This window comes from Saccopteryx bilineata, chromosome 4 (assembly GCF_036850765.1).
Source record: "Saccopteryx bilineata isolate mSacBil1 chromosome 4, mSacBil1_pri_phased_curated, whole genome shotgun sequence".
In the NCBI taxonomy this organism is placed as follows: domain Eukaryota; kingdom Metazoa; phylum Chordata; class Mammalia; order Chiroptera; family Emballonuridae; genus Saccopteryx; species Saccopteryx bilineata.
Window position 1 is genome coordinate 201,067,827 of NC_089493.1, and position 24,217 is coordinate 201,092,043.

The 24,217-nt window shown below is 42.3% G+C and overlaps 1 protein-coding gene across 1 annotated transcript; it reads left to right on the forward strand.

Annotated features, from left to right (window-relative positions):
* Positions 1 to 1,571: 1,571 nt before the first annotated feature.
* On the forward strand, positions 1,572 to 24,016 carry F2R (coagulation factor II thrombin receptor). Its single transcript, XM_066273595.1, has 2 exons — positions 1,572 to 1,999; positions 20,932 to 24,016. Exons 1-2 carry the CDS (start codon positions 1,912 to 1,914, stop codon positions 22,122 to 22,124), a joined length of 1,281 nt encoding a protein of 426 aa, XP_066129692.1. The 5' UTR covers positions 1,572 to 1,911; the 3' UTR covers positions 22,125 to 24,016.
* The last annotated feature ends 201 nt before the right edge of the window (positions 24,017 to 24,217 follow it).

Sequence of the window (24,217 nt, forward strand, 5' to 3'; positions counted from 1 at the left end):
GCATTTCATTAATTCTAAGAGACCCTTTCTCATGTTTAAACAATCCTGAAACTGTGTTGTTACTTACAATCAAAGTTTAATTGGCTGCATTTTTTTTTCTTGCTAGTGGTACATAAATGAAAAGGCTGAATCTTAAATGAGTGGCGTCTTTTTTTTTAATCAATGGCACCTTAAGATTGATGAAAATAGTATCCATTAATAGAGAGTGGAGAAATATATATTTTAATGGTTCAGATTTACTTTTGCATGTATTTTCCTCAGAGAATTGAATAAGGGAAATTTTGAAATACCGTTATATAATTATGTTCAGTCTATTATTGAGCTACTTCTATATACAAGATGCTGTGCTCTGAGGGTGATGTGGGGGACATAAGAAAGATTGAGGCCATTTTTACTGTATTTTCTCCACTAATTTAAGTGTCAGGAAGCTGGTAGTGAGTGACACTTTCAGTGCTAAATTTCCTTTATAAAACGCTTAGAAACCCGATCAGTGACTTTCAGCGCAGTATTTATCAGGCACAGGGTGCAGAACACTTCAGCACATCTGATAGAAGGGCTGCGGGGACCTTTCCAAGACTCGGCCGGTGAGACAGGACCCAGTTCTCCCTCGCAGTCTGAGACGCACTCACCAGATACTCTCTCTGAGCAAAATAGCGTGCTCATCCCCGCGGGGCCTGGGCGCGACGTACTCCAGAAACCCATGGAGAGTTACGCGAGTGTTTCCTGCCCTATGACCTGAATTTGGCCCAACTCTATCAAACCCATGATACATGGTTCAAGAAAATGTGAGCAACTCTTAACCAGGGCACTCCGCCCTCTGGGCATCGGTCTCGCAGGCGGCGCCGGGGGCTGTCCTGAGCATTGGGAACGCCCAGCCGGCTCCTTTCCAGGAGAAGGCTGAGCAGGTGATTCCAACGCGCTGCTCCGCAAGAGCTTTAGTTAGGGAACCAAAAGTAAAGAGGTGCGAGCGGGAGGGAAGAGAGGCTGCTGTCGCAGCAACAGTGTCCTTGGAAAAGTGCCCCACGTACGAAACTTCTAACTTCTCATAATAAAGAGAAACGACTAAGAAATGTCAATAATTCAGTCCAAAGGTAGGCCCTATCTCATGGGGGCAACCTTGTCATTACAGTATAAACTTTTCAATCCACTAAGTCTAAATTACAAAAACGAGTCACTTTCAAACTTTCAGCTAAATCCCGAATTTGCAAATGGGCGGCAGCGCTCCGCCTGTGGTCCTGCACCGGGACAGGGAGGTCCCAGCCAGGCCGTGGGGGCCGGCCCCCCCCCCCCCCCGCGCGCATTGCTGTTGTCAGGGTCCGCTGCACACCGTCTTTGCTTCCCCAGAGGATAACGAGACCAAAGGAGCAGCCGCCCAGGCCGTGAGGCCGGGCTCGAAAGCCCCTCCAGACTGACTGAGTCACTGGTATTTCACGGGTCAAAGGCGCCCAAAGGCAAAATACGTCTCGTTTGTACTCCCCCCGCCGGGTCGTAGCCGGCGGCCCCCGGGGGAGACCCTGCTCACAGCGCTGCGGGGCGGGACCCGGAGAGAGGTGCAGGCGCTCCACGAGATGGGGCTCAGGGTCGCCCAGTCCCCAGGGCGCTAACCCGCTGAGGGATCGACGGAGAGTGAGGTCCACCACCGCGCAGAGGCGCACACTCGGCACCGGGGGGCGCCCTTCCCGGTTCGCGCGCTCCACCCCTTCGTCCCCCGCGCCATTAGTGCCACCAGACACGCCAACCGGCGGGGCAGCGCGGAGCGTCCTCTTTCTCCGCACCAGCGGAGGCTCTGCTGGCCCGCGCGCACCGCGCAGCGCGGGGCCCGGGGAGGAGGGAGAGCGCACGGAGCCCGCGCCTTCCGGAGGCGGGGACACTCTCGGAGCAGCCGCGCGGTGCGCCCAGAGCCTCAGGACAATGGGGCCGCGGCAGCTGCTGCTTGTCGCCGCGGGACTGAGCCTGTGCGGCCCCCTGCTCTCGGCCCGCACCCGAGGCCGCCAGCCAGGTCAGCGCTGCCCTGGGTTCTTCCCTGCCCACCCTCGGCCCCGCGGCCTCTCCTGGCTGGGAGCGGTCGGAAGGCGGAGGGCCACTGCCGGGGAACTAGCTGGGGACAGGGTGAGCCTGCTTCTAGAGGGGCTGTCCCCGACCGCATTCTCTTCCTCAGTTTCTTTCAGAAATCAAACAAGCGTTTGGGCTTAGTTCCGGATTCTCCCTAAGGAATATCCAAGCGGGTGTGTCCGTCCACCCTCCCTGCCTTGCGGCCTCTACTGATGCCCCTTTACATTTGGTTTTGAAGGGTGCGCCGGCCTGCGAACAGAGGGTTGGAGACCAAGGAGGAGGGCGTCGGATTTTTCTGGGGAAGCCTGCGGTGCCTCTTTGTACTTGTCATTGTTCCTTCCAGGTCCACCCCCAAAATAGAGTCTTAACTTGCTCCACCAATAAACGTTCTGGCCTTTTCAGCACAGAGTGGAGACCCGCTTCTGCTGAAGTTTTGTTTTGTTGGAATTGTTTTTCCTGCACATTTTACAAGCGGGGAAGGTGTTGTAGAGAAAAGCTCAGTCCCTTGGCACATTTAGTAGAAAATCATACCGGCAGCCCCTGGCCCCGGGTCTTGTGTATTGGAGGAGCTCAGGATGGGGGATGTTGGCTGCTGAAAGGCTAGCACAGGGCGGAGGTGTGGTGACTGGGGGGCAGGTTGGTTTGTTACCTAGAACCCAGTCCGCACAATGAGTAGAGAAAAGAGTTGCCTCCTCAAATGACCCAGCTCAATCAGACACGGTGGAATTTCAGTATTTCCGTTTCTGATCTGCTTCAAGGTGGAGGTTGCTCACTAGAATACATTTACCACCAGTAGTGTATTTTTAAGTATCTGGCTACTTAACCAAATAAATGTATTTTCCATCCTCTCTCCCCCTTAAAAAAGCAGGGCAGAGAAGTTATTTTAGCCTGTAAAGACACTAGTTATAAAGTGAAGGGGGAAGTGTTTTAATGTCTTTATAGCAATAGTGTTTTATAAGCTGTGAGCCACTTCTCTTCATACAGAAACAGATTCTAGCTAGTGCCTGTTATCTGTGAAAGATTGTGTACTCTATGGTTTTCACACTGGAAATAGTGTAGATGAAGCAAGATTAAGAGGTGGCATCATTTTCTTTGCTCTTCTTTACTCAGGGTAGTTTTGAGGTGATGCTTTTAGGAAAAGTTAAGAGTCCCAGTCACAAGCCCAAACTTCTGCAGCAACTAGCTGGCTTGCCTGTGGTAACATCAGTATGGCCTCCTGGAGTGTTTGTGGAAAGAATGAGATCTGAACGTTTGAGTATGGTGATAAGTGATGCCAGCGCACTTTGTAATTTTATTTTGGGACAAGCTCTTAAGAATACAAGTTTTTGCTGGAGATTTGGATGGTGGGATGGAGAACAGGTTTATACAAATGCTGCATCCACCTTAATCACCTTTGCTCATGGTGGAAGATATCTGTCTTGTTGGTGAGTGCAGTGAAGGTCGCTGTTTCTGCCATGCCTCTTGCTTTCTCAGCAGCTCAGCTGGCGTGTGCTAAGGTGCACAGTGCTGGCGTAGACAGAAGATAACCGGACAAACGTTGCCTAAGTTATCTACACTGGATTCTGGAACCACGTTGGGAGGAGAAGAAAGGAAGATGAGAGAAGAAAAGAAATGCATGTTAAGTGCCATATTCTGTGTTAGACTTTGGGCCAGGAGGCATTTTTACTTCTCATTTTACCATCTCAAAACACACTGTTAGGTGTGTTTGTCCTCATTTGCCAATTCTAAAACTAAGGCTCAGAAACTGTGCTAAAGTAGAGGAGCAGGCCCTGGGTGCGAACAATAAATGGGGCCTTTTCTTTAGAGCGTTTGAAATCACTAATTACTTTAAAAAATAAATCTGCTTTTTATTATCACTGTACACTAGCAGTTCTAAACAATATCTGTCCTAGCCAGCTCCTTGTGGTTATGAGGGTCTGTGAGACCCCACCCATAGGAAACCCCTCCGGGGCTGGCTCTGCCCACTAGCCTGACCCTTGCTGAAGCACTGTCCTAGATTTTTCCCCACTCCTTTTAACATTTCCTGCACTGTAACTCTGTGGGTCAGCCATCTCTGGCTAAGATTACAAATTGCCATTTATCACCATGGAGCCTAGAGCAAATGTTCACTCAGCATGCATTTACAGAGAATTTCTTAAGTTCATTAACCAGTTTACATTCCCTTGTCCAGGCAATTTGAGAGATGACATGCTTTATCAAAAGAGATCAGTGTCCAAGAGGTGATGTTTACTAATTTATAAGGATCTGGAGGGGGAAGGGTTCAAGAATAACTGGTGGTGACTGTAGCAGAGGGGATTGGGTGAGAGACTCCAGTACTGCCCTCTTGTCCACAGGGTCAAACCCAATTTCTTAGCACAGAGTGAATTCACCCTCCCTTTGTAGCATGCGTCCCCAGCCTGTGCTCAGCCTCTCCTATTACATCACCTGTTACATCACCTGCACTTCACCCAGCCCCCCTTTCTGGTTCCTCCCCCAAGAGCTATGCTTTCTCTGGCTTCTGTCCCCCTGCCACTCCTTCTAGCTAGAATGCTCTCCCCACACCCCACATGTTCACATTTAATTAGAAACAGCTGCCTTCCATAAAGAACCTATTACAGCCAACACCCTGCTTAGGTACATTACATATCTGATCTTATTTATTTCTCATGAAAACTCTTTGAACACGTGTCATCCGCATTCTACATGTAAAGAAATGGAGACCCAAAATGGTTAAGTCACAAGTTTGGTTAAAAGTGGAACCAGGATTTAACCACAGGCCTTCTTTCCTAAGTGCAAGCTTTTTCTACCACCCCCTATAGATAGGAAGCTTTCCAGAATGGAAGCCCCTCTTGCAGTAGAGAAGTAATTTCATTGTGCTTCCCAGTCCCCTATAGAAGGCAAAGTCTGTGCCCCACTGACTTGATAGCCCAGACCTGGCACATGAAGATATTTAGTAAACATTTGTCATGAATTGTAGTATCCTGCCAGTTGCTTTAGAAAACAGATGATTTTTAAGAGGCTATAAATAGATCCCTATCATAAATATGCAAATTAACTGGCTGTTACTGAGAGACTAGTCTTAAGCCCAAACAAAAGACACATAACTGGGTAGTGATTCTGTTCTATGTAGACCAGAAACCTCTGTAAGTAAATTTTGAATCAGCATGTAATTTTCTACTCCAATATTATCTAAATTCTTCCTTCCCTCCCTCCCTCCCTCCCTTTTTTCCTTCCTTCTTCCTCTCATTTATTCATTCCTTAGTGATTTGGGCTTTATTTTTTGTAGACATATTAAGATAGTAGGTGTTCTCCTAATTTGTCCACTCTTTCTTTGTATGAGGGTATCATTGAGGCATTCTCATCCCTTTGTCAGGAATATTTTCATGTCATCTCTGCTGATGGCCTTTCTACCCCCTCTATCTTCCCAATTCAGCATCTCTCAATTCTTTATGTCTAAAAGGAGTGACCTGTGGTGGCGCAGTGGATAAAGCCTCGACCTGGAAATGCTGAGGTCGCCGGTTCGAAACCCTGGGCTTGCCTGGTCAAGGCATATATGGGAGTTGATCTTCATGCTCCTCCCCCGTTCTCTCTCTATCTCTCCCTCTCTCTCTCTCTAATAAAAATGAATAAATAAAATCTAAAAAATAAAAAAAATAAAAGGAGCAAGCAGTGTGCTGTGCATCTGAACTTGCAGTTTCTCAGCAGCTCTGAATTTGCTCCTTTCCCAAAGTACTTATGGTTAATCTCCTTCCCTCTGCCCCTTCCCTCCTCCCTCAGTTAGCTTACTTTTGTCCATTATCCTCACAACATGGAACTCAGTTCCCTTGAGGCAGTGGAGTCACCGGGACCCTGGTTTCTAATCTTCCTATTCTCCTCATTTTGGACACATATTCCTCTTTCCCCTTGAAACTCTTTCTCTCTTTTCCTCCCTCCCTCCCTCCCTCCTTCCCTCCTTCTCTCCCTTCTTCCCTTCCTTCCTCTCCCTCTCTCTCTCCTTCCTCCCTTCCTCCCTATCTCCCTCCCTTCCCTTCCCTTCCCTTCCCTTCCCTTCCCTTCCCTTCCCTTCCCTTCCCTTCCCTTCCCTTCCCTTCTTCTTTCTTCTTTTATTTTTTAAAATGAGGTAAATTTTACATAGCATAAAATAAAAAACATTAGCCCTGGCCGGTTGGCTCAATGGTAGAGCGTCGGCCTGGCGTGCAGGAGTCCCAGGTTTGATTCCCGGCCAGGGCACATAGGAGAAGCGCCCATCTGCTTCTCCATCCCTCCCCCTCTCCTTCCTCTCTGCCTCTCTCTTCCCCTCCTGCAGCTGAGGCTCCATTGGAGCAAAGTTGGCCTGGGTGCTGAGGATGGCTCTGTGGCCTCTGCCTCAGGCGCTAGAATGGCTCTGGTTGCAACAGAGCGACGCACCAGATGGGCAGAGCATCGCCCCCTGGTGGGCATGCAGAGTGGATCCCGGTCGGGTGCATGCAGGAGTCTGTCTGACTGCCTCCCCGTTTCCAACTTCAGAAAAAAAAAAAAAAATTTTTTTTTAAATTTTTTTCTTTTTATTGAACTGTTGGGCAAATGAGTTTGTAAAATTTGTGTTTTTTGAGTTTGCTCACTTTTATTGTTAAAAAGGGCACTGGGCAGGTCTGTGATGTTGCAAATTACCTTCCTGCTTGGGAAGAGCCATTGTTTTGCTAATGTTTGCTGGAGGAGAGGTTTTCCTGCCAGAAAGTTTTGAAAAGGAGAGGCAAGGCCTGACCTGTGGTGGCGCAGTGGATAAAGCGTTGACCTGGAAATGCTGAGGTCGCCAGTTTGAAACCCTGGGCTTGCCTGGTCAAGGCACATATGGGAGTTGATGCTTCCGGCTCCTCCCCCCTTCTCTCTCTGTCCCTCTCTCTCTCCTCTCTAAAAATGAATAAATAAAATAAAATTAAATTAAATTAAAAAATAAATAAATAAAAAAAAAGAAAAGGAGAGGCAAGAAGAAGCCATGTTGTCAGGGAGAGGGAGAAGCCATGTTTTTCAGGGACAACAGAGAGAATGCAGAGTGCTGAAGAAGAAGCCAGTTTGTGCAGAGAGAGAAGGTGTGCAGATGGGGAACCAGAGGTGAGGGGCTTTGTGAGCTCCACTGAGACTGGTGGGGCCTTTGATTCTAGAAGGAACCAGAGAAGATTCTCCTGGTTGTGGAACCAGAGAATGTGCCAGTGGTTTTGGGAGCCCTGCCTGTTTGCTCGTCGGCCAGTGTGAGACTTTAATAAATGAATGGCCCACCATTTTTTGGCTCCACCGTTTCTTTACCGTCTGTCCAAATTCAGTGAGAACCTGCATGTGCATGGCCACAATGGCGGCAACTACTGGCCATACATGAACTTATTGGGATTAGTTTTAAAGTATACAAATTAGTGGTATTTAGTACATTTGCAATGTTGTGCAACTGTCACCTCTGTCTAGTTCTAATACATTTTCATCACTGCAGAAGGAAGTCCTGTGCCAGTCAAGCACTCAGTCCTCATTTTCCCTCTCCTGTTGTGGTTGAAAAACAACCACTCATCTGCTTTTCATCTCTGTGAGTTTTCCTGTGCTCCACGTTTTATATGAACGGAATCATACAGCACGTGGCCTTTCATGTCTGGGGAATGGCCCTCTAACTAGTTTCCGTGCATGCCTGGGCCGCCCCTCTGCTCCAGGATACTCTAAAAAACTCCCTAAAAGAGTCATTAGGAACCACGGCCTTGGTTTGTTTTTTACTATGATGCTATATCATAGTAAAAATAAAAATCTGCAGTTTCAACATTCAGAATTTTCTGTTTGTTTCTCTTTTTTGTAGTTTTTCCTTTTTGCCCTCTCTTGCTTAGGCCTAGACTGTCAAAGTAAACAGCTCTCTATCAACTGAAATTATTTCTGGATTTGAGCTCCACTTCCACCAAATACCCTCTCCCACGTTTACCTTGTGATGGTGCTTGTAGAGACCCACTGAGGTTACACTCTTTCCCCTCTGTCCCAAAGCAGCCGATGAAATATACTACCTAAAAAGTCAGCACAGGTCTTTATACATTCTTTATTTGCTTTCGAAAGAACCTGCCTTTTGAAATAACAGGAGTAGTCTGTAATTTGCACTTGAGAACAAGTTTTTTTTTACTTTAGGAAAGGACCCTATATAACCTATTTATATTTCAAGTTTGTGATGAATTAGAAGTCAGATATTAAATTATTGTGGAAGAAAAATAAATGATAAATAAATATTGCGTTTTCCAGTATTTTCTTTTTGTGTAACCAACAGTAAGAATGGTAAGAAATACATTTATTTGTTGTGACACAGTAATTGTGTGTGTTCAGTAAATACACATGGACAATCACAATATATATAGAGATGTGAAACAAGAGTTTTACCAAAAAATACTAAAATTTAACATATTCTGATATTGTCTATTCTTTTTTAAATTCTTGTTACAACCCTGTAAATTGATTTCATAACCACTGTAAAGTTTCTATCATCATTTAAAACCTAGCACAGGGTGTATAATGAATTGTCCCCAGTTAGAAGAATTGAAGGCCTTGTTTGCTTGGAGAGAGACGTTCTGTTTTCCAGGAAGTGTCATTAACGATTTTGTTTTGTTTTGTTTTGTTTTATTGATTGATGTTAGAGAGAGAGAAAAGGTGGGTGGGGAGGGAAACATTGATTTATTTCACTTATTTATGCATTTATTGGTTGCTTCTTATATGTGCCCTGACCAGGGATTGAACCTGCAACCTTGGCATATCAGGAAGATGCTGTAACCAACTGTGCTACCCAGCCAGGGCAATGATTGTTTCTATCACATATAGAACCTTATTTGTTTGAGTTCGGGTTTACAAACTGCAGTAGGACTTGGGCGGGGTTGAAGATAGAAACCAGTTGGCATCAGGAGGAAGTGGTGATTCTGATAGGTTTTACTGTGAATTAGTTTTCATTTTAGTCCAATGCCGTAGAGAGTAGAAAGCAGCACTCCCAGGACAGTGAGCTCAGGGCTTGTAACTTTTGGTGAGCACAGGTCTGGAGGAATGTGGAGTCAGAGTAGTTCCTAGAAAGGCCAGATAGTGTCCTGGCCTTCAGGAGGCTCCAGGGGCCTCAGGAGGCTCCGAGTCAGCCCCACACTTCTCATGTCATCTTTGCGCCTGCTCTGGCCTTGGGTATTGGCCTTTACAGTTTTCCTTTGTTTTTTTCTTTTGTGGGTTGCTTTTTTTTTTTTTTGAGAGAGTCAGAGAGAGGTACAGATAGGGACAGACAGACAGGAAGGGAGAGAGATAAGCATCAATTCCTGTTGCGGCACCTTAGTCATTCATTGATTGCTTTCTCATATGTGCCTTGACCTGGGGACTACAGTAGAGCAAGTGACCCCTTGCTCAAGCCAGCGACCTTGGGCTCAAGCCAGTGACCTTTGAGCTCAAGCCAGTGACCATGAGGTCATGTTTATGATCCCATGCTCAAGCCAGAAACCCTGTGCTCAAGCTGATGAGCCCACACGCAAGCTGATGACCTCAGGTTTTCGAACGTGAGTCCTCTGCGTCCCAGTCCAATGCTCTATCCACTGCACCACTGCCTGGTCAGGCTTCCTTTGTCTTGACTTTACATTTCCCTGAAACTCTCCTCTTCCAGTTTCCTCCTAGGTTTGCTTTCTGGTGCTTCCAGCTGAGCAGGATGTGGGATGGGAAGGGTGGCAGCTTCTGAGACCCACAGCCTCTTAACTCTTCTCTTCAGTGTTTAACCTCTTCTGCTTTCAATTCTGGTTTTTCTACTCCAGAGATTTTTATTCACTTACTGCTTTTGCTTTTGTTCTGTCTTGAACAATATTTTAAAGATTTGTTTTTCCATTTTGTCCTTGAATATCCTCTCTACTACATCTGTCCTGTCTACGAGGGTTGAGCTGTTAGTGTGTTGTTGGGGGGGCAGCCAAGGTCAGCAGGACTCCTGAATTCCCAAGCAATAGCTACAGGCATCATCAGCTTAAGTTACGCATTCACAGGGCCATGTACTCCTTGCTGAGTTGAAAGAATGGGCAGGTTCATTTGTTTGGTGAAATACTTTAAAAAATAGTACTTTTGCCTGACCAGGCGGTGGTGCAGTGGATAGAGCATCGGTCTGGGACACAGAGGACCCAGGCTCAAAACCCTAAGGTGCTGGCTTGAGCTTGGGCTCATCCGGCTTGAGCACAGGGTCTCTGGCTTGAGCATGGGACCATAGACATGACCCTGTGGTTGCTAGCTTGAGCCCAAAGTTTGCTGGCTTTGAAACCCAAGGTCACTGGCTTACGCCCAAGGTTGCTGGCTTGAGCAAGGGGTTGCTGGCTGGAGCATGGGATCATAAGACATGACCCCATGGTTGCTGGCTTGAGTCCAAAGGTCACTGGCTTAAAGCCCAAGGTCACTGGCTTGAGCCCAAGGTCGCTGGCTTGAGCAAGAGATCACTGGCCTGGCTGGAGTCCCTCTCCCCCAGTCAAGGCACATATGAGAAAGCAATTAATGAACAACTAAGGTGCCACAACAAAGAATTAATGCTTCTCATATCTCTCCCTTCCTGTCTGTCTGTCCCTATCTGTCTGTCTCTTACTAAAAAAAAAAAAAAATAGGTACTCTTTTAGGAGGTCCTGAATTTACAATTTTTTTTGTCTGTATTTTGTTTTTAAAGACAGAATGGTGTGGTGTGGATCAAAGGGCATGAACTTTGGAGCCAGGCAGATCTATGTTCAAATCAGTCTCCTTCACATAGTAGCTTTGGATGTGTGTGACTTTGGATTAGTTACTTAGCCTTTCTTCACCTCCATGTGTCCATAAAATGAAGGTTATAATGCTTATATAAAAATGTTAGAGTTAGCCTGACCAGTGGTGGCACAGTAGATAGAGCATCAACCTGGGATGTTGAGGTCCCATATTTGAAACCCAAATGTCGCTGGCTTGAGTGTGGGCTCATCTGCCTTGAGTGCAGCCTTGCTAGCTTGAACATAAGATCAAAGCATATGATCTCATGGTCACTGACTAGAGACCCCTGGTCAAGGCATGGAGAAGCAATCAATGAACAACTCAAGTTCTGCAACTACAGGTTGATACTTCTCATCTCTCTCCCTGTCTCTCTCTCTCGTGCGCTTTTTCCTTCCTCCCTCCCTCCCTCCCTCTCTCCTTCCTTTCTTCCTTCCTTTTCTCCCCCTTCTTCCCTCTCCCCTTTTCCTTCTCCTCCCCTCTCCTCTCCCCTCTCCCCTCTCCTCCACTCCCTTCTTCTCTCCTTTTTAGATCTTAACATTACTCAGTGGATTCAGGTATTGTCAGCTTGATCCAGCCAAAAGTTCCTACCACCTTTTCACCTAACAGTTTTAGCAGCCACTGATGATCATTGAACTAAATTCATTATTTCACTAAGAGCTTCAGAATAATGCTTTTCTAAACCTGTTACTGCATCTGTGTTTATGAACTGGAAGTATTTTATAAAAAACTTTCCCTGACTATTTGGGTTCTCTGAAATATTGTTTAGATAGGAAAGATAAGTGCTTGAATCTGTCTTTATTTACTGATTTTTGGACTAGGTTCTCTACTTTCCTCCAAAGGTAACCAAAAAGGTTTTAGTTTTGAGTACCATTATGAACTTGTGGATCTCAAAACATTTGACAAGTTTCAATGTTTCAATTCATTTCCATCATTATTCTGTTGATGATCAACTGTTGCATGTTGGCCAGTGGGAACCCCATCAGAGTGACTCCAGAGTCTTTATGACCTGATTCTAGTACTCTTTTAGGATGTTCAAGGCTCATCTTGTATATTTCCTCCCCAGATTTAGAACCAACCATTTCTTTAAGGAGCACCAGTTCTTTTCATTGGAAAATGGTGTATGTTTGCATCTGAGGTGGTGGGGTATTTCAATAATGCTGATGTTTTCCCCCAATGGAGCTAGTATGTTTCTGTTTTTTGTTTCACCATCTTCTTTTTTATTTCACTTAACCCTTTGAGTAGTGCTAAATTCATGTACGTCCTCATGCCTCCTGACCACCCAGAGTATGATCGTACAAAAAAATTATTTTAAAAATATGTAAGGCAACATTGAATAAAGGCAAATGTATGTTCTTCTTGTTTCCATAAAATGGTTATCAAAAAAACATGATTTTAAGTTAATAAAACTGGAACTGGAACTAATTTCATTTTTTGAAAAAAAAACCACTCATGGGGGTCAGCGAGCATGAAAAAAACTTACTACTCAAAGGTTAGGCTTGTAGTGTTCATTGACTCAGAAGTACAGGGTACAGTTGTCCTGCTTTGTGTGAGAACGTGGGCAAGGTCCTGAACTTCTGCTTCGTGAATTCCCAGGCAGCCTACCTGGCAGAGCTCGGAGTCAGAACAAGGCTTGTGTGTCCTGAGAACCTGGGATGGTATCAGTCCATGGGACCACGAAGAGCACCTAGTCACCACTCTCCTTTCAGGCCAGATCTTATCAAAGTCAGAGAAAGCATTGCTGTGCTTACTAATTGTTTCAAATCTCCAGTTAGATAGTCCATCTTTAACCTGTTTAGCAATATGGTATATTCAATAACAAAACTTGTACTCTAGAGTCATTTAGAAAAACCTAAAATAAGTGAAATTTAGCAAGAAGTATGAGAATTGGACCCAAACTGCTTTTTTTGTGTGAAACCATAGCTTAAAACAAAACACAGATAAACTACAGGAGCTTTTGGCACACTGACAGGCAATCTTTTCTTGACCTTTAAGCTGTGCTTGGACTAGAAAAAAAGTGAGACACACAAACCTGAATTTCAGCCTGAGGGTCTTGAGCAACAGCTAATTGGCTATATCAAGCCTCTTGAAATGGGTTTTGTTCTTTTTTTTTTTTTTTTTTTGATGCTTGTACATACTTAAACAAACAAAAGGCCTGACCTGTGGTGGCGCAGTGGGTAAAGTGTCGACCTGGAAATGCTGAGGTCGCTGGTTCAAAACCCTGGGCTTGCTTGGTCAAGGCACATGGGAGTTGATGCTTCCTGCTCCTCCCCCTTTCTCTCTCTCCTCTCTCTTTCCCCCCTCCTTTCTAAAAAATGAATAAATAAAACAAACAAACAAACAAAAGATTTTGCTGACATTCTTTAATTCCACAGAAGCCTTCAGAACATCAATCTCATAGTGTTTAGAAAAGGTGACATGTAGGCAATAATATTTAATCAACAGATTATGTATTCTTACTGGACTCCAGCCCAGTAATTTCATGTTTCAGTGTGTATTAATGATTTTGTCATAAACACCATAGTACCCAAGATGGCCTAGCCAGGGAAGGAATTTTTGACAACAAATACTTATTGCCAAAGTACTAAATATAGTAAAGCCTAATGAGTGTTTTATTTCCAGACCAAGTGATAGTATCTAAAGAGCTTAGTTATGAGTATTAAGTAGTTTTTAAATTTATCACTGCTATAGATTGTGTCTTGATTCATGTGTGTGGGCATGTGTGAACACGCAAGCACTGTTTTCTTTTTTTTTTCTTTTTTTTTTTTTGCATTTTTCTGAAGCTGGAAACAGGGAGAGACAGTCAGACAGACTCCCACATGCGCCCGACTGGGATCCACCCGGCACGCCCACCATGGGGCGACACTCTGCCCACCAGGGGGCGATGCTCTGCCCATCCTGGGCGTCGCCATGTTGCGACCAGAGCCACTCTAGCGCCTGGGGCAGAGGCCAAGGAGCCATCCCCAGCACCCGGGCCATCTTTGCTCCAATGGAGCCTTGGCTGCGGGAGGGGAAGAGAGAGACAGAGAGGAAGGCGCGGCGGAGGGGTGGAGAAGCAAATGGGCGCTTCTCCTGTGTGCCCTGGCCGGGAATCGAACCCGGGTCCTCCGCACGCTAGGCCGACGCTCAACCGCTGTGTTTTCTTTTTATTTACCCTCCAGGTGTGACACAAGTCCTTAATCTGGTCAGACTGACAAAAACTGCAGAGGAGAATTGTGTTATTTTAAGGTTCTTCTGGGTCAGCATTTTAAGAACACTTATCTTTGTGGTACTAAAATGAGAGAACCCATTTATTTTTTTTCTTTCAGCTCCCATACATTCGTTATGACCTTGAGGGCAGCCTCCCATTCCATGGGGGCTGTCAGTACCAGTGTCAGACCTCCATGTGACTGGATCAAGATGCACACAGAAAAGTTAGGTGCATCATAAAGGAAAGAAAGCGATACTTCTGGAAAAGCTGTGAATTTCAAATTTGATTTCCAGTTCTGATTGCTGGGATGATATACTTCACAACCTGGTCATTTCCCTTATCATACTGAAACACTAAACATTGCTAAACAGGATAAAAGAGCAGCCTCGATTCCAATTTAAAATAATTGAGACTGCCTAACCAGTGGTGGCACAGTGGATAGAACATCAGCATGGAACACTGAGTTCTCAAGTTTGAAACCCTGAGGTTGTTGGCTTGAGTGCAAGCTCATTGACTTGAGTATAGGCTCGCTGGCTTGGGTGTGGGCTTACTGGCTTGAGTGCAGGATAGACATGATCCAAGATCTCTGAATTGAGCCCAGAGGTTGCTGGAGTAAAGCCCAAGGTCACTAGATTGAGCCCCCCAGTCAAGGCACATATAAGAAGCAATTAATGAACAACGAAAGTAAAGTAACTATGAGTTGATGCTTATCACTTTTTCTCCCCCCATCCTTTCTTGTCTCTCTCTCAAAAATTAATTATCAATTAAAATAATTGAAAATGAGCAAATAATTGAGTCTAAAAGCAAGCTACATTCAAGTGAGTGGGGAAAGAAAATAATTCCTTACATTAATTACTTTTTATAGTTTACAAAGTTTTGCATGTCCTATTTCAGATTTGTAGGCTAGATGAGTATTAGAATCATTTTCATGTTTCTGAGACTGAGTTCAGAACAGTTAAGTGACTCCTGAAAGAGCCCATGTGAAAATGAAAATCTGATTAAAAGCTAATTTAAGGAGTATTTACCATAGAGTGTTGGGCCAAGCACAAAAGTTGACGGTTCGATCTTGTCTGGGCACATACAAGAACAGATTTGTTGCTACCTCTCTCTTTTTTCTTCCTTTTTCTCTCTCTAAAATCAATAAATTAAAAAATATATATTTTTAATGGAGAAAGAAAAAAGGAGCACTTACCATGTACAGGGTGCTTGGTGATTCAGAGAATAGTAGGAACAGTTTCTTACCCTTGAGAAGTAATCAGGACATATGTGTACTCAGCGGCTCATCATTTCTCCTTCCCTGCGACATCTCCTGCCAGGCGACCCGCTGACCCTCAGCGCCCACTCGTGACCGTGCTGGTGTGGTTGATGACATCAGCCCTCACTGCCAGGCCACCCGATGACCCTCAGTGCCCACTCGTGACTGTGCTGGTGTGGCTGATGACGTCAGCCCCTCACTGCCAGGCTCTGTGCTGCTGCGGCTCTCAGCTGGCTTTACTCTTTATTTTGGAAATAGATACCGGTTTATTACATTTTCTGGTTCTATAATTTTTATTGATTTATATATTTCTTGATATATTCTTCTTTTCTGTTCATTTCAAGGAAATATTTTTTTTCATTAAGCATAGTTGCAATACATTTTTAAAAATTCTTATTTGCCAATTTCAACATCTGGGTCATCTTGGGATTGGTTTGCATTAATTATCTTTTTTTCTAAGAATGGCTTACACTCTGCCTGACTGGTAGCTCAGTGGATAGAGCGGTGTTTCCCCAACGTGGGGCCCATGCCCCACAAGGGGGCAATTTGAAAATGGACTCAACACAACTTTAACTCTTTGGCCCCGGGCCATTTAAATGCAATGCTAGATATCGGTGCCAAATTTAACAAAAAATGCAATTCTTAAATAATTGTGGTAAATAATTATTAAGTATAATTTCGTTTGACGAGACCAAAATATCAACTGGGTGATTGGCGTCGTCAAGTAAACTTCGTCCTGGGTTCACCGCGGAGTGTGCCATCTGCCGCGGGGAACCCCGGACGTTTTAAAAACTCGCTAAACAACGCAGTTATTCTCACCTAATTGGCCCATCGCAACTTCTGTAGTGTTTCACATCATTCAGTTGGTGTTAATTTGAAATAAGTGTCAGTCAAAACTGTTGTAAAAGCTCGTTGATTTAATAAATATACATATATATATTGTATAGATATAATTGGTAAGTATTTTATTTTATTTTTATCAATATTAAACTCTTTATTAAGTACTTCTTGCATAGGGGCTAGAAAGCACTAATATTTTTAAATATTATTGGGGCTATAATAGTGCATGCACGACAATTTTAATTTTAGAAGCATAACTTTCCAGAAAATTTTGTCAAGTGGAAAAAATATAGATACCTTTTGATTTGCGGTGGTGGTGTAGTAAATGTGTTATATACATTTAAATAAATATGAATTTTTAGTATACGTTTACTCTATGTCACATTGAATATATTTTAACACATATTTTAATATTAGTTTTTAATTGATCTTATTTTTATTATAGCCCATAGTAAAATGAGTTGTGCAAGCAAGAAAAAAACTCATCAATATTCGGAGGAATATTTAAAATTTGGGTTCATACCCGCTGTTCACGATGAGCGGATTCCTTTTTGTCTTTTATGCCAGCAATGCTTGACCAACGAATCAATGAAACGAGGTCGTCTTGAGGCGCCTTTGAAGGCGAAACATAGTGCTCATATTAATTCAGATTTGAGTTACTTTAAAACTTTAAAGAAAAATTTTGAAAAAAGAACAACATTAAAGTCTCTATTTACTGCTCATACTTCAACTAATAATCGTGTTCTTGAGGCTAGTTATTAAATTTCTTTATTCATTGCTAACACTGGAGAAAATCACACTATAGGAGAGAATTTAATAAAACTGTCAATATCAACATTTCTTAAAACGGTTCTTGAAAAAGATGACAAAGATGTAAAAGCTATGCCACTCAGTAACAATTCTGTTAGCAGAAGAATAGACGAAATGAGTGAGGATATTGAAAACAACTTATTGAAAAGCTGAAAACAAAAAAATTCTACTTGCAAATGGATGAATCAACTTTGAGAGACAGTGAGGCAGTATTGATAACTTACGTAAGATATATTGATAAAGGACATTTTGCTGAAGAAATGTTGTTCTTTAAAAGATTAGAAAGCACCACTACCTCCAAAGATATATATAATAAACTAAAAAACTACTTAGATGTCAATGATATACCAATGAAAAATAGAACATCTTGTGCTGCAGCTGGTGCTCCCAATATGATGGGCAAGAAAAATGGCTGCTTAAAATTGATGAAAGATGCGAATCCAGAAATGATTCTTGTGCATTGTGTTATTCATAGGGAAAACTTGGTAGCTAAAAACATCTCGCCTGTTCTGAATGAAGTATTACATACAGTAATAAAGTGCGTTAATGATATTAAAGCTAGTGCCAAATGTGAGCATCTTTTCAAGCTATTTTGTGAAGAACAAAATGAAGACCATGTGAGACTTTTACTTCATACTGAAGTAAGATGGCTATCTAAAGGAAACTGCTTGAAAAGATTTATGGAACTGTTTGATACTCTTAGTGATTTTTTAAGCGACAAACCTGAAATGAAGTATCTGTTAACAATAGATGGTAAAGCATTTGTGAGTTATTTAGCCGATATCTTTGAAAAACTAAATATATTAAATAAGCAACTTCAAGGAACAAATAAAACTCTTGTCAATGCAAAAGCAAAGATATTTGGTTTCATTACCAATATTGAGTTATGTCAGAAACATATTAACAACAAAAACTTGAAACAGTTTCATTGGCTCCAAAAATGTGAAGTAATTGATACCGCTTTACTTGTTATTGTCAATCATTTGAATATTCTATCGACTGATTTAAAAAAAAGATTTTCTGATTTAAAACAAATTGATTTCCCAACATGAATGATGCAGCCAACGTTAGTGGATTTGTCTGATATATCAAATATGCAGTATCAAGAACTCGCAGAATTGCAAAATGATGAGTCAGTTAAAGCTTTATTTAATATCAAAGGAGTGATGGCATGGCTTTGTGAGGAAACAGAAATCAAATACCCAAATTCAACCAAATGTGCAAGAAAACTATTGCTACCATTTCCATCTTCATTTTTAGCTGAATGTGGATTTAGTGCTGTAAATGATTTAGTGGTAAAAAAAAGAAATCGGCTGGATATAACACAACGTGGAGACTTGAGACTAAAACTAACCAAATTGGAACCTAATATAAAATTTCTGTGCAGCAAGCATCAAGCGCAAGGATCATACTAAATTAAAATAATAAATTAATATAGAAAAATCTGTATTAAAATTATTTGGAATTTAAATTTCTGTTTTTCATTATATGTTTTGAAATTTTACTTACTGTGTTCTGTTAACAATTTCATAGTGATTTCTTCCTAGAACCTATCCTTTTTGTTTATTAAGTGAACAAATCAATTTTTTAATGTTAAAAATTATGTATGTTACATGAGGGGGGACATAAAAACTTTAGAAAGGTTAAGGTAGGGCATGGCACAAAAAAGGTTGGGAAACACTGGGACAGAGTGTCAACCTGGGATGCTGAGGTCCCAGGTTCGAAACCCCTAGGTCATCAGCTTGAGCACAGGCTCATCCACCTTGAATGCGGGCTCACCAGCTTGAGTGCAGGGTTGCCGGCCTGAGCATGGGATCAACATTATCCCATAGTTTCTGGCTTAAGCCCAAAAGGTCGCTAGCTTGAAGCCCAGGGTCGCTGGTTTGAGTAAGGGGTCACTGGCTCAACTGGAGCCGCCCCAGTCAAGACACATATGAGAAAGCAATCAATGAACAATTAAAGTACCACAACAACGAGGTGATGCTTCTCATCTCTCTCCCTTCCTGCCTCTTTTGTGCATGTACCATAAAAAAAAAAGAATGGGTCATACTTTCTAATTTTTTTTATATCGAATGGTTTTAGATTGTGTTCTGGACACTGTCATACTGTAAAGACCCTGAAAGAATTTTGGTGTTTTTACTTTTGCAGACAATTAATGTGGTTGGACTCAAACTGCAGACTCTTCGTGCAAAAAGCTCTTACTAGCACCTAACTTCTCTTATCTTTAGCAGAACTGCTTTGCATCTTGCCTACACATGCATGATTCAAGAGTCATCCAAAGCTTGAGGCAGAAATTATATTGGAATTTAGGGTTCCCCTTCTCTGGGATGCACTTTTCACTTTTCAGGGTCTGAGGTTGCCCTAAACACTGTCCTTTTGTTCTTCAGGCCAGAAAGATTGTGGGCTTCCTCCCTGAGCCTTAGCCATCCTTTATGTCACTGACTACCTTTTCTCAAGCTGAAAGCCAGTGAAAAAAAGAAACTCGCCTGGTGCCGTCCTTTTTTCAAGATTCATTCTTCCCCTTCCCAACACCACCCTGTGAGCATAAGTGTCTTCAGATCATTGATTTTGGGGAAGGAAGGGGTAATTTCATTCTAAGGGATGGTTTGGTCTGGTAGGACCTTGAAAAGCCATAGCAGAAATAGAACTACATTTATAGCATTATGCGTCTGTGTAAGCTTTTGTCTATAGAAAGGTTCCGCTATTGAAAAATAAAACCAAAAGTTTGAAAATCCACTGTATTTATCCCATTTCCAGCCAGTTTTTTAATTCTCTAACATCATTAATAAGTGACCTTCAGGTCAAGCCTTTGTTGTGAACACCCCCAGTGATGGGGGGAGCTTGCTCATCTTCCTCTCTGGTCTCTCCCACGACTCAGCTTCCCAAGACCAACAAAAGCTCTATGTCCAACTCTCCATAATGGCAGAATTTTAGCAAAGCTCCTTGGAAAGGAAAGTTGGTTGAATTCCAGCAGCTAAGTGTTGCATATTTTTTTCTTTTGATGAACATGTCAAATGGATGATTTTGGTGAAAGAAGGTGAAGTATGCAATTGGTGAAGAAAAGTATGTAATAGAGCTTTTTCCCACTTCTGGTTGATACTCAAAAGAGGCTCTTTGGCCGGGCATGTGCCTTACCACATGTAGCATTCTGGAACCAAGCTAAGAAAGGCCATCAGCCGACCCTCTGCTACTCCACTGACCTGCTGAGGAAAGGGACAAGAAGATAACTAGGGGAGCTGTGGTTATATTAGAAGATAACCTGAGGGACTGTGGTTTGGGCCCAAATATGATGAGAGATTTGGGACCTTCTACTGTGTAGAACAACTAAAGATAGTAAAGGAAAACTACTGTCACAGGAACTGTAGCCCTTGGTCCTACTCTGAATTTACCTGTTACTCCATAACATTAAGAAGTCTCCTCAGCTTTCTGTGCAGTTTTTCATTGGGAGGGATGGGTTTCAAGAGATACTGCAAACTAAATAGAGAAAATGTGGAAGTGAAGACATATAGAGATAAGAGAAGTCAGATAGCCTGGAAGTGGTTCATTTATACAGATGATAGCTAGTATAGTAAGTATAGTATATAGAAATCACTGCCTTTTCCCTTCATGTCAGATACTCAGCCATTCTGAGGTCTGCAGACCAGATCTCGAAAAGTATATCATTCACCTCTGTTCCTCTGAGGAGCAGAGTCTTAAAAATGTTTGTTTGTGTCAAAACATAGTGTATTTTTTATTGATTGATTTGAGAGAAAGAGAGAGACATTGATTTGTTGTTCTGCTTATTCATGCATTTATTTGTTGTTTCTTTTATGTGCTCTGATCAGGGATTGAACCCACAACCTTGGCGTATCAGGACAATGCTCTAACCAACTGAGCTTCTATGTTTGCCCAGTGCCGAAAACATAATTTATTTTTAGTTAGCTAGTTCTCTGATAAAGTATGTAATTCATTTGTGTATCACCTGTGTTTTACCACCCACTCTTCTAGTAAGACAATAAAAAGCAAGAGTAAAATGTACTCTCTGTTTCTTTTGCCTTTTTAATTCATTCTCTTTTAAAATTTTTGTATTTAAACATTTTTTTTTCAGAGTTAGAAACAACAAATGCTTCTGTGATCCGGTCATTTTATCTCAGGAATTCCAATGATAAATTTGAACCTTTCCCATTGGAGGACTATGACGAGAAAAATGAAAGTGTGTTAACTGGAGACAGATTAAGCTCGATCAATCACAGCAGTCCTCTTCAAAAACTACCACCTGTGTCCATCTCGAAAGATGCCTCAGGATATCTGACCAGTGCCTGGCTGACTCTCTTTATCCCTTCCATCTACACTGGTGTGTGTGTAATAAGCCTTCCTCTAAATGTCATGGCTATCATTGTGTTCATATTGAAAATGAAGATCAGGAAGCCTGCTGTAGTGTACATGTTGCACCTGGCCACAGCAGATGTGCTCTTCGTGTCTGTGCTCCCATTTAAGATCAGCTATTACTTTTCTGGAAGTGACTGGAGATTTGGGTCTGAAATGTGTCGCTTCGTCACTGCAGCGTTTTACTGTAATATGTATGCTTCCATAATGCTCATGACCGTCATCAGCATTGACCGGTTCCTGGCTGTGGTGTATCCCATCCAGTCCCTCTCCTGGCGTACTATGAAGAGGGCATCCTTCACTTGTCTAGTCATCTGGGCTGTGGCCATCGCAGGGGTGGTGCCTCTTCTCCTCAAGGAACAAACCACCCAGGTGCCGGGGCTCAACATAACCACCTGCCATGATGTGCTCAATGAAACCCTGCTTGAAGGCTATTATGCATATTACTTCTCCACCTTCTCTGCCATCTTCTTTTTTGTGCCATTGATCATTTCCACAGTCTGTTATGTGTCTATCATTCAGTGTCTTAGCTCTTCCACGGTACCCAACCGGAGCAAGAAGTCCCGGGCTTTGTTCTTATCTGTGGCTGTTTTCTGCATCTTCATCATTTGCTTTGGGCCTACAAACATCCTCTTGATTCTGCATTATGCGTTCCTTTCTCATAATCCCACCATAGAGGCTGCCTACTTTGCCTACCTCCTTTGTGTTTGTGTCAGCAGCATAAGCTGTTGTATTGATCCCTTGATTTACTATTATGCTTCCTCTGAGTGCCAGAGGTTTCTCTATAGTATCTTATGCTGCAAAGAAAGTTCTGATCCCAGCAGCTGTAACAGCAGCGGTCAATTGATGGCAAGTAAAATAGATACCTGCTCTGGTAACCTGAATAACAGTGTGTACAAAAAGCTGTTAGCTTAGAAAAAGGGACTACTGGAGGATTACAAAGAAAAAGTAAGGAAAAAGCAAAGAACCTGAGGATTCTAGTAGTCCCTGCCAAAAAGTATTCATTTACCATCTTAAACAACAGCTGGATGATTTCCATGCCTCCTTCTTACGAGAGCCATTAAGGGTATTTGTTAGTTACAGAAAAAGATAATATGAATAGAAAACAATGTTATTCCAAGACAGTATTGCCAATGCTACAATAATAACAATGTCATTTTTTGATATATTTAGGTGACTTACATATATATATGTGTACACATGCTTATATCAGTGGCAATGCAGTATAGACCAGGCACTTTGAAATCCTCTTTTTTTTCCTCAAGAGATTATAAAAATTAAACTCTGATTCTCTGATTTAATATGCAATATTTAGGTTGATGGAGTTTAGCCCTGAACATTCGAAGATGTCCATCAATAGTGAAGGATTCTGTGGTTTGGACTTATACAGCTTTTGCAAATAACTTTATTTTGAAATTGTTTACAGCTTTAAATTATTGAGAGATAAGAGTACTATCTGTGCATAAAAAAAGTTTTACTGCTTTTCATTTTAAACATATCAAAGTTTAAATTCTTTAAATTTTGGAGACATGATATGGGTGTCATTTTTGATGTTTCACATGCTCTATTATGTAAACCAAGAATGAGCATAGGTCCCACTAGTGACTTGAGGTTAGCTTTCAAAGTAACCTGTCCCTGGGTGGAGGACTCTAAGGAGTAGATATAAGGCAGGATTCATTCAGACACCCTCCAGCTGAGCCTCCCAGAGAGTGCAGGGATCAGGACCAGCATACTTACTCTTTCTCCTGGGGTTTTCTCAAGGGTTGGGTATGAATGAGTCGTATTCATTAGATGTTGTCAGAGTAGGATGTACTACCCCAGGAGACTGTGAATAAAATACAAAGACTCTCTGCCCATTCAATTGAAGAACAGAGATAGAAGGCAGCTTCATTTCTAGCAGTTATCCTGCAAGGTTAACTCAGTTGGAAACACCACGGAGCAAACGTGAATACACCTTTTATGTGCTCTGATGGGTTCCTGGCACAGAGTTGAAGAGGGCAGACTGGACCCTGCCTTTAAGAAGACTAGGACACAGACTGTGATGCATGTATAAAAGTATGTCATTATATAAAGAAGTGTTTTTAGCCAGATGTCACCAAACAAGTTTCAGGTAGCTTGACAGCTGAAAAACTTTGAACATTTGGATTATTGCTTCCTGTGGTTGTAACTTGAAATTTAAAACACAATACAATAGAGGAAGTGTATTTTGACAAATAAGTCACATTAATTGGTCACTGTTTATTTACAAATGTTTTCAATAAATTACTTAAACCAGATTTTTAAAAAAGAATTTTATGTCATTCTGATTAGAAATAACATAAGAGAATTAAATTGACTTTGAATTCTAGCATATTGTATTTTTCCATTCATTTTTCTTAATAGCTAATGAGATGATTTTAAAAGCATTTTTTTAACCCCATGATGAGTGTCCAGTGCAAAAAGTTCTCATGGATTTGACAAAATAGTTTGAAAATTAGGTTGAAAGGTATCTTTTTTCCATATGAAAAGAATATTGGCATCTTAAACAAAAAATGGAAAGTTTCGCCTGACCAGGCGGTGGCGCAGTGGATGGAGCACCGGACTGGGATGTGGAGGACCCAGGTTCGAGACCCTGAGGTCGCCAGCTTGAGCACGGGCTCATCTGGTTTGAGCAAAAAGCTTACCAGCTTGAACTCAAGGTCGTTCACTTGAGCAAGGGGTTACTCCGCCTGCTGTAACCCCACGGTCAAGGAACATATGAGAAAGCAATCAATGAGCAACTAAAGTGCCACAATGAAAAACTGATGATTGATGCTTCTCATCTCTCTCTGTTTCCATCTATCTGTCCCTATCTATCCCTCTCTCTGACTCTCTCTGTCTCTGTAAAAAAAAAAAAAAAAAAAAAAAGGAAAGTTTCAAGGCCTACCTATGTAAAAGAAAAAGCAATATCCAAATGCCGCAGGATAATATACATTAAAGTGTGTATTGAAAATAGAAGCTAACATTGATTTTATTAATTTAGTTGCTAT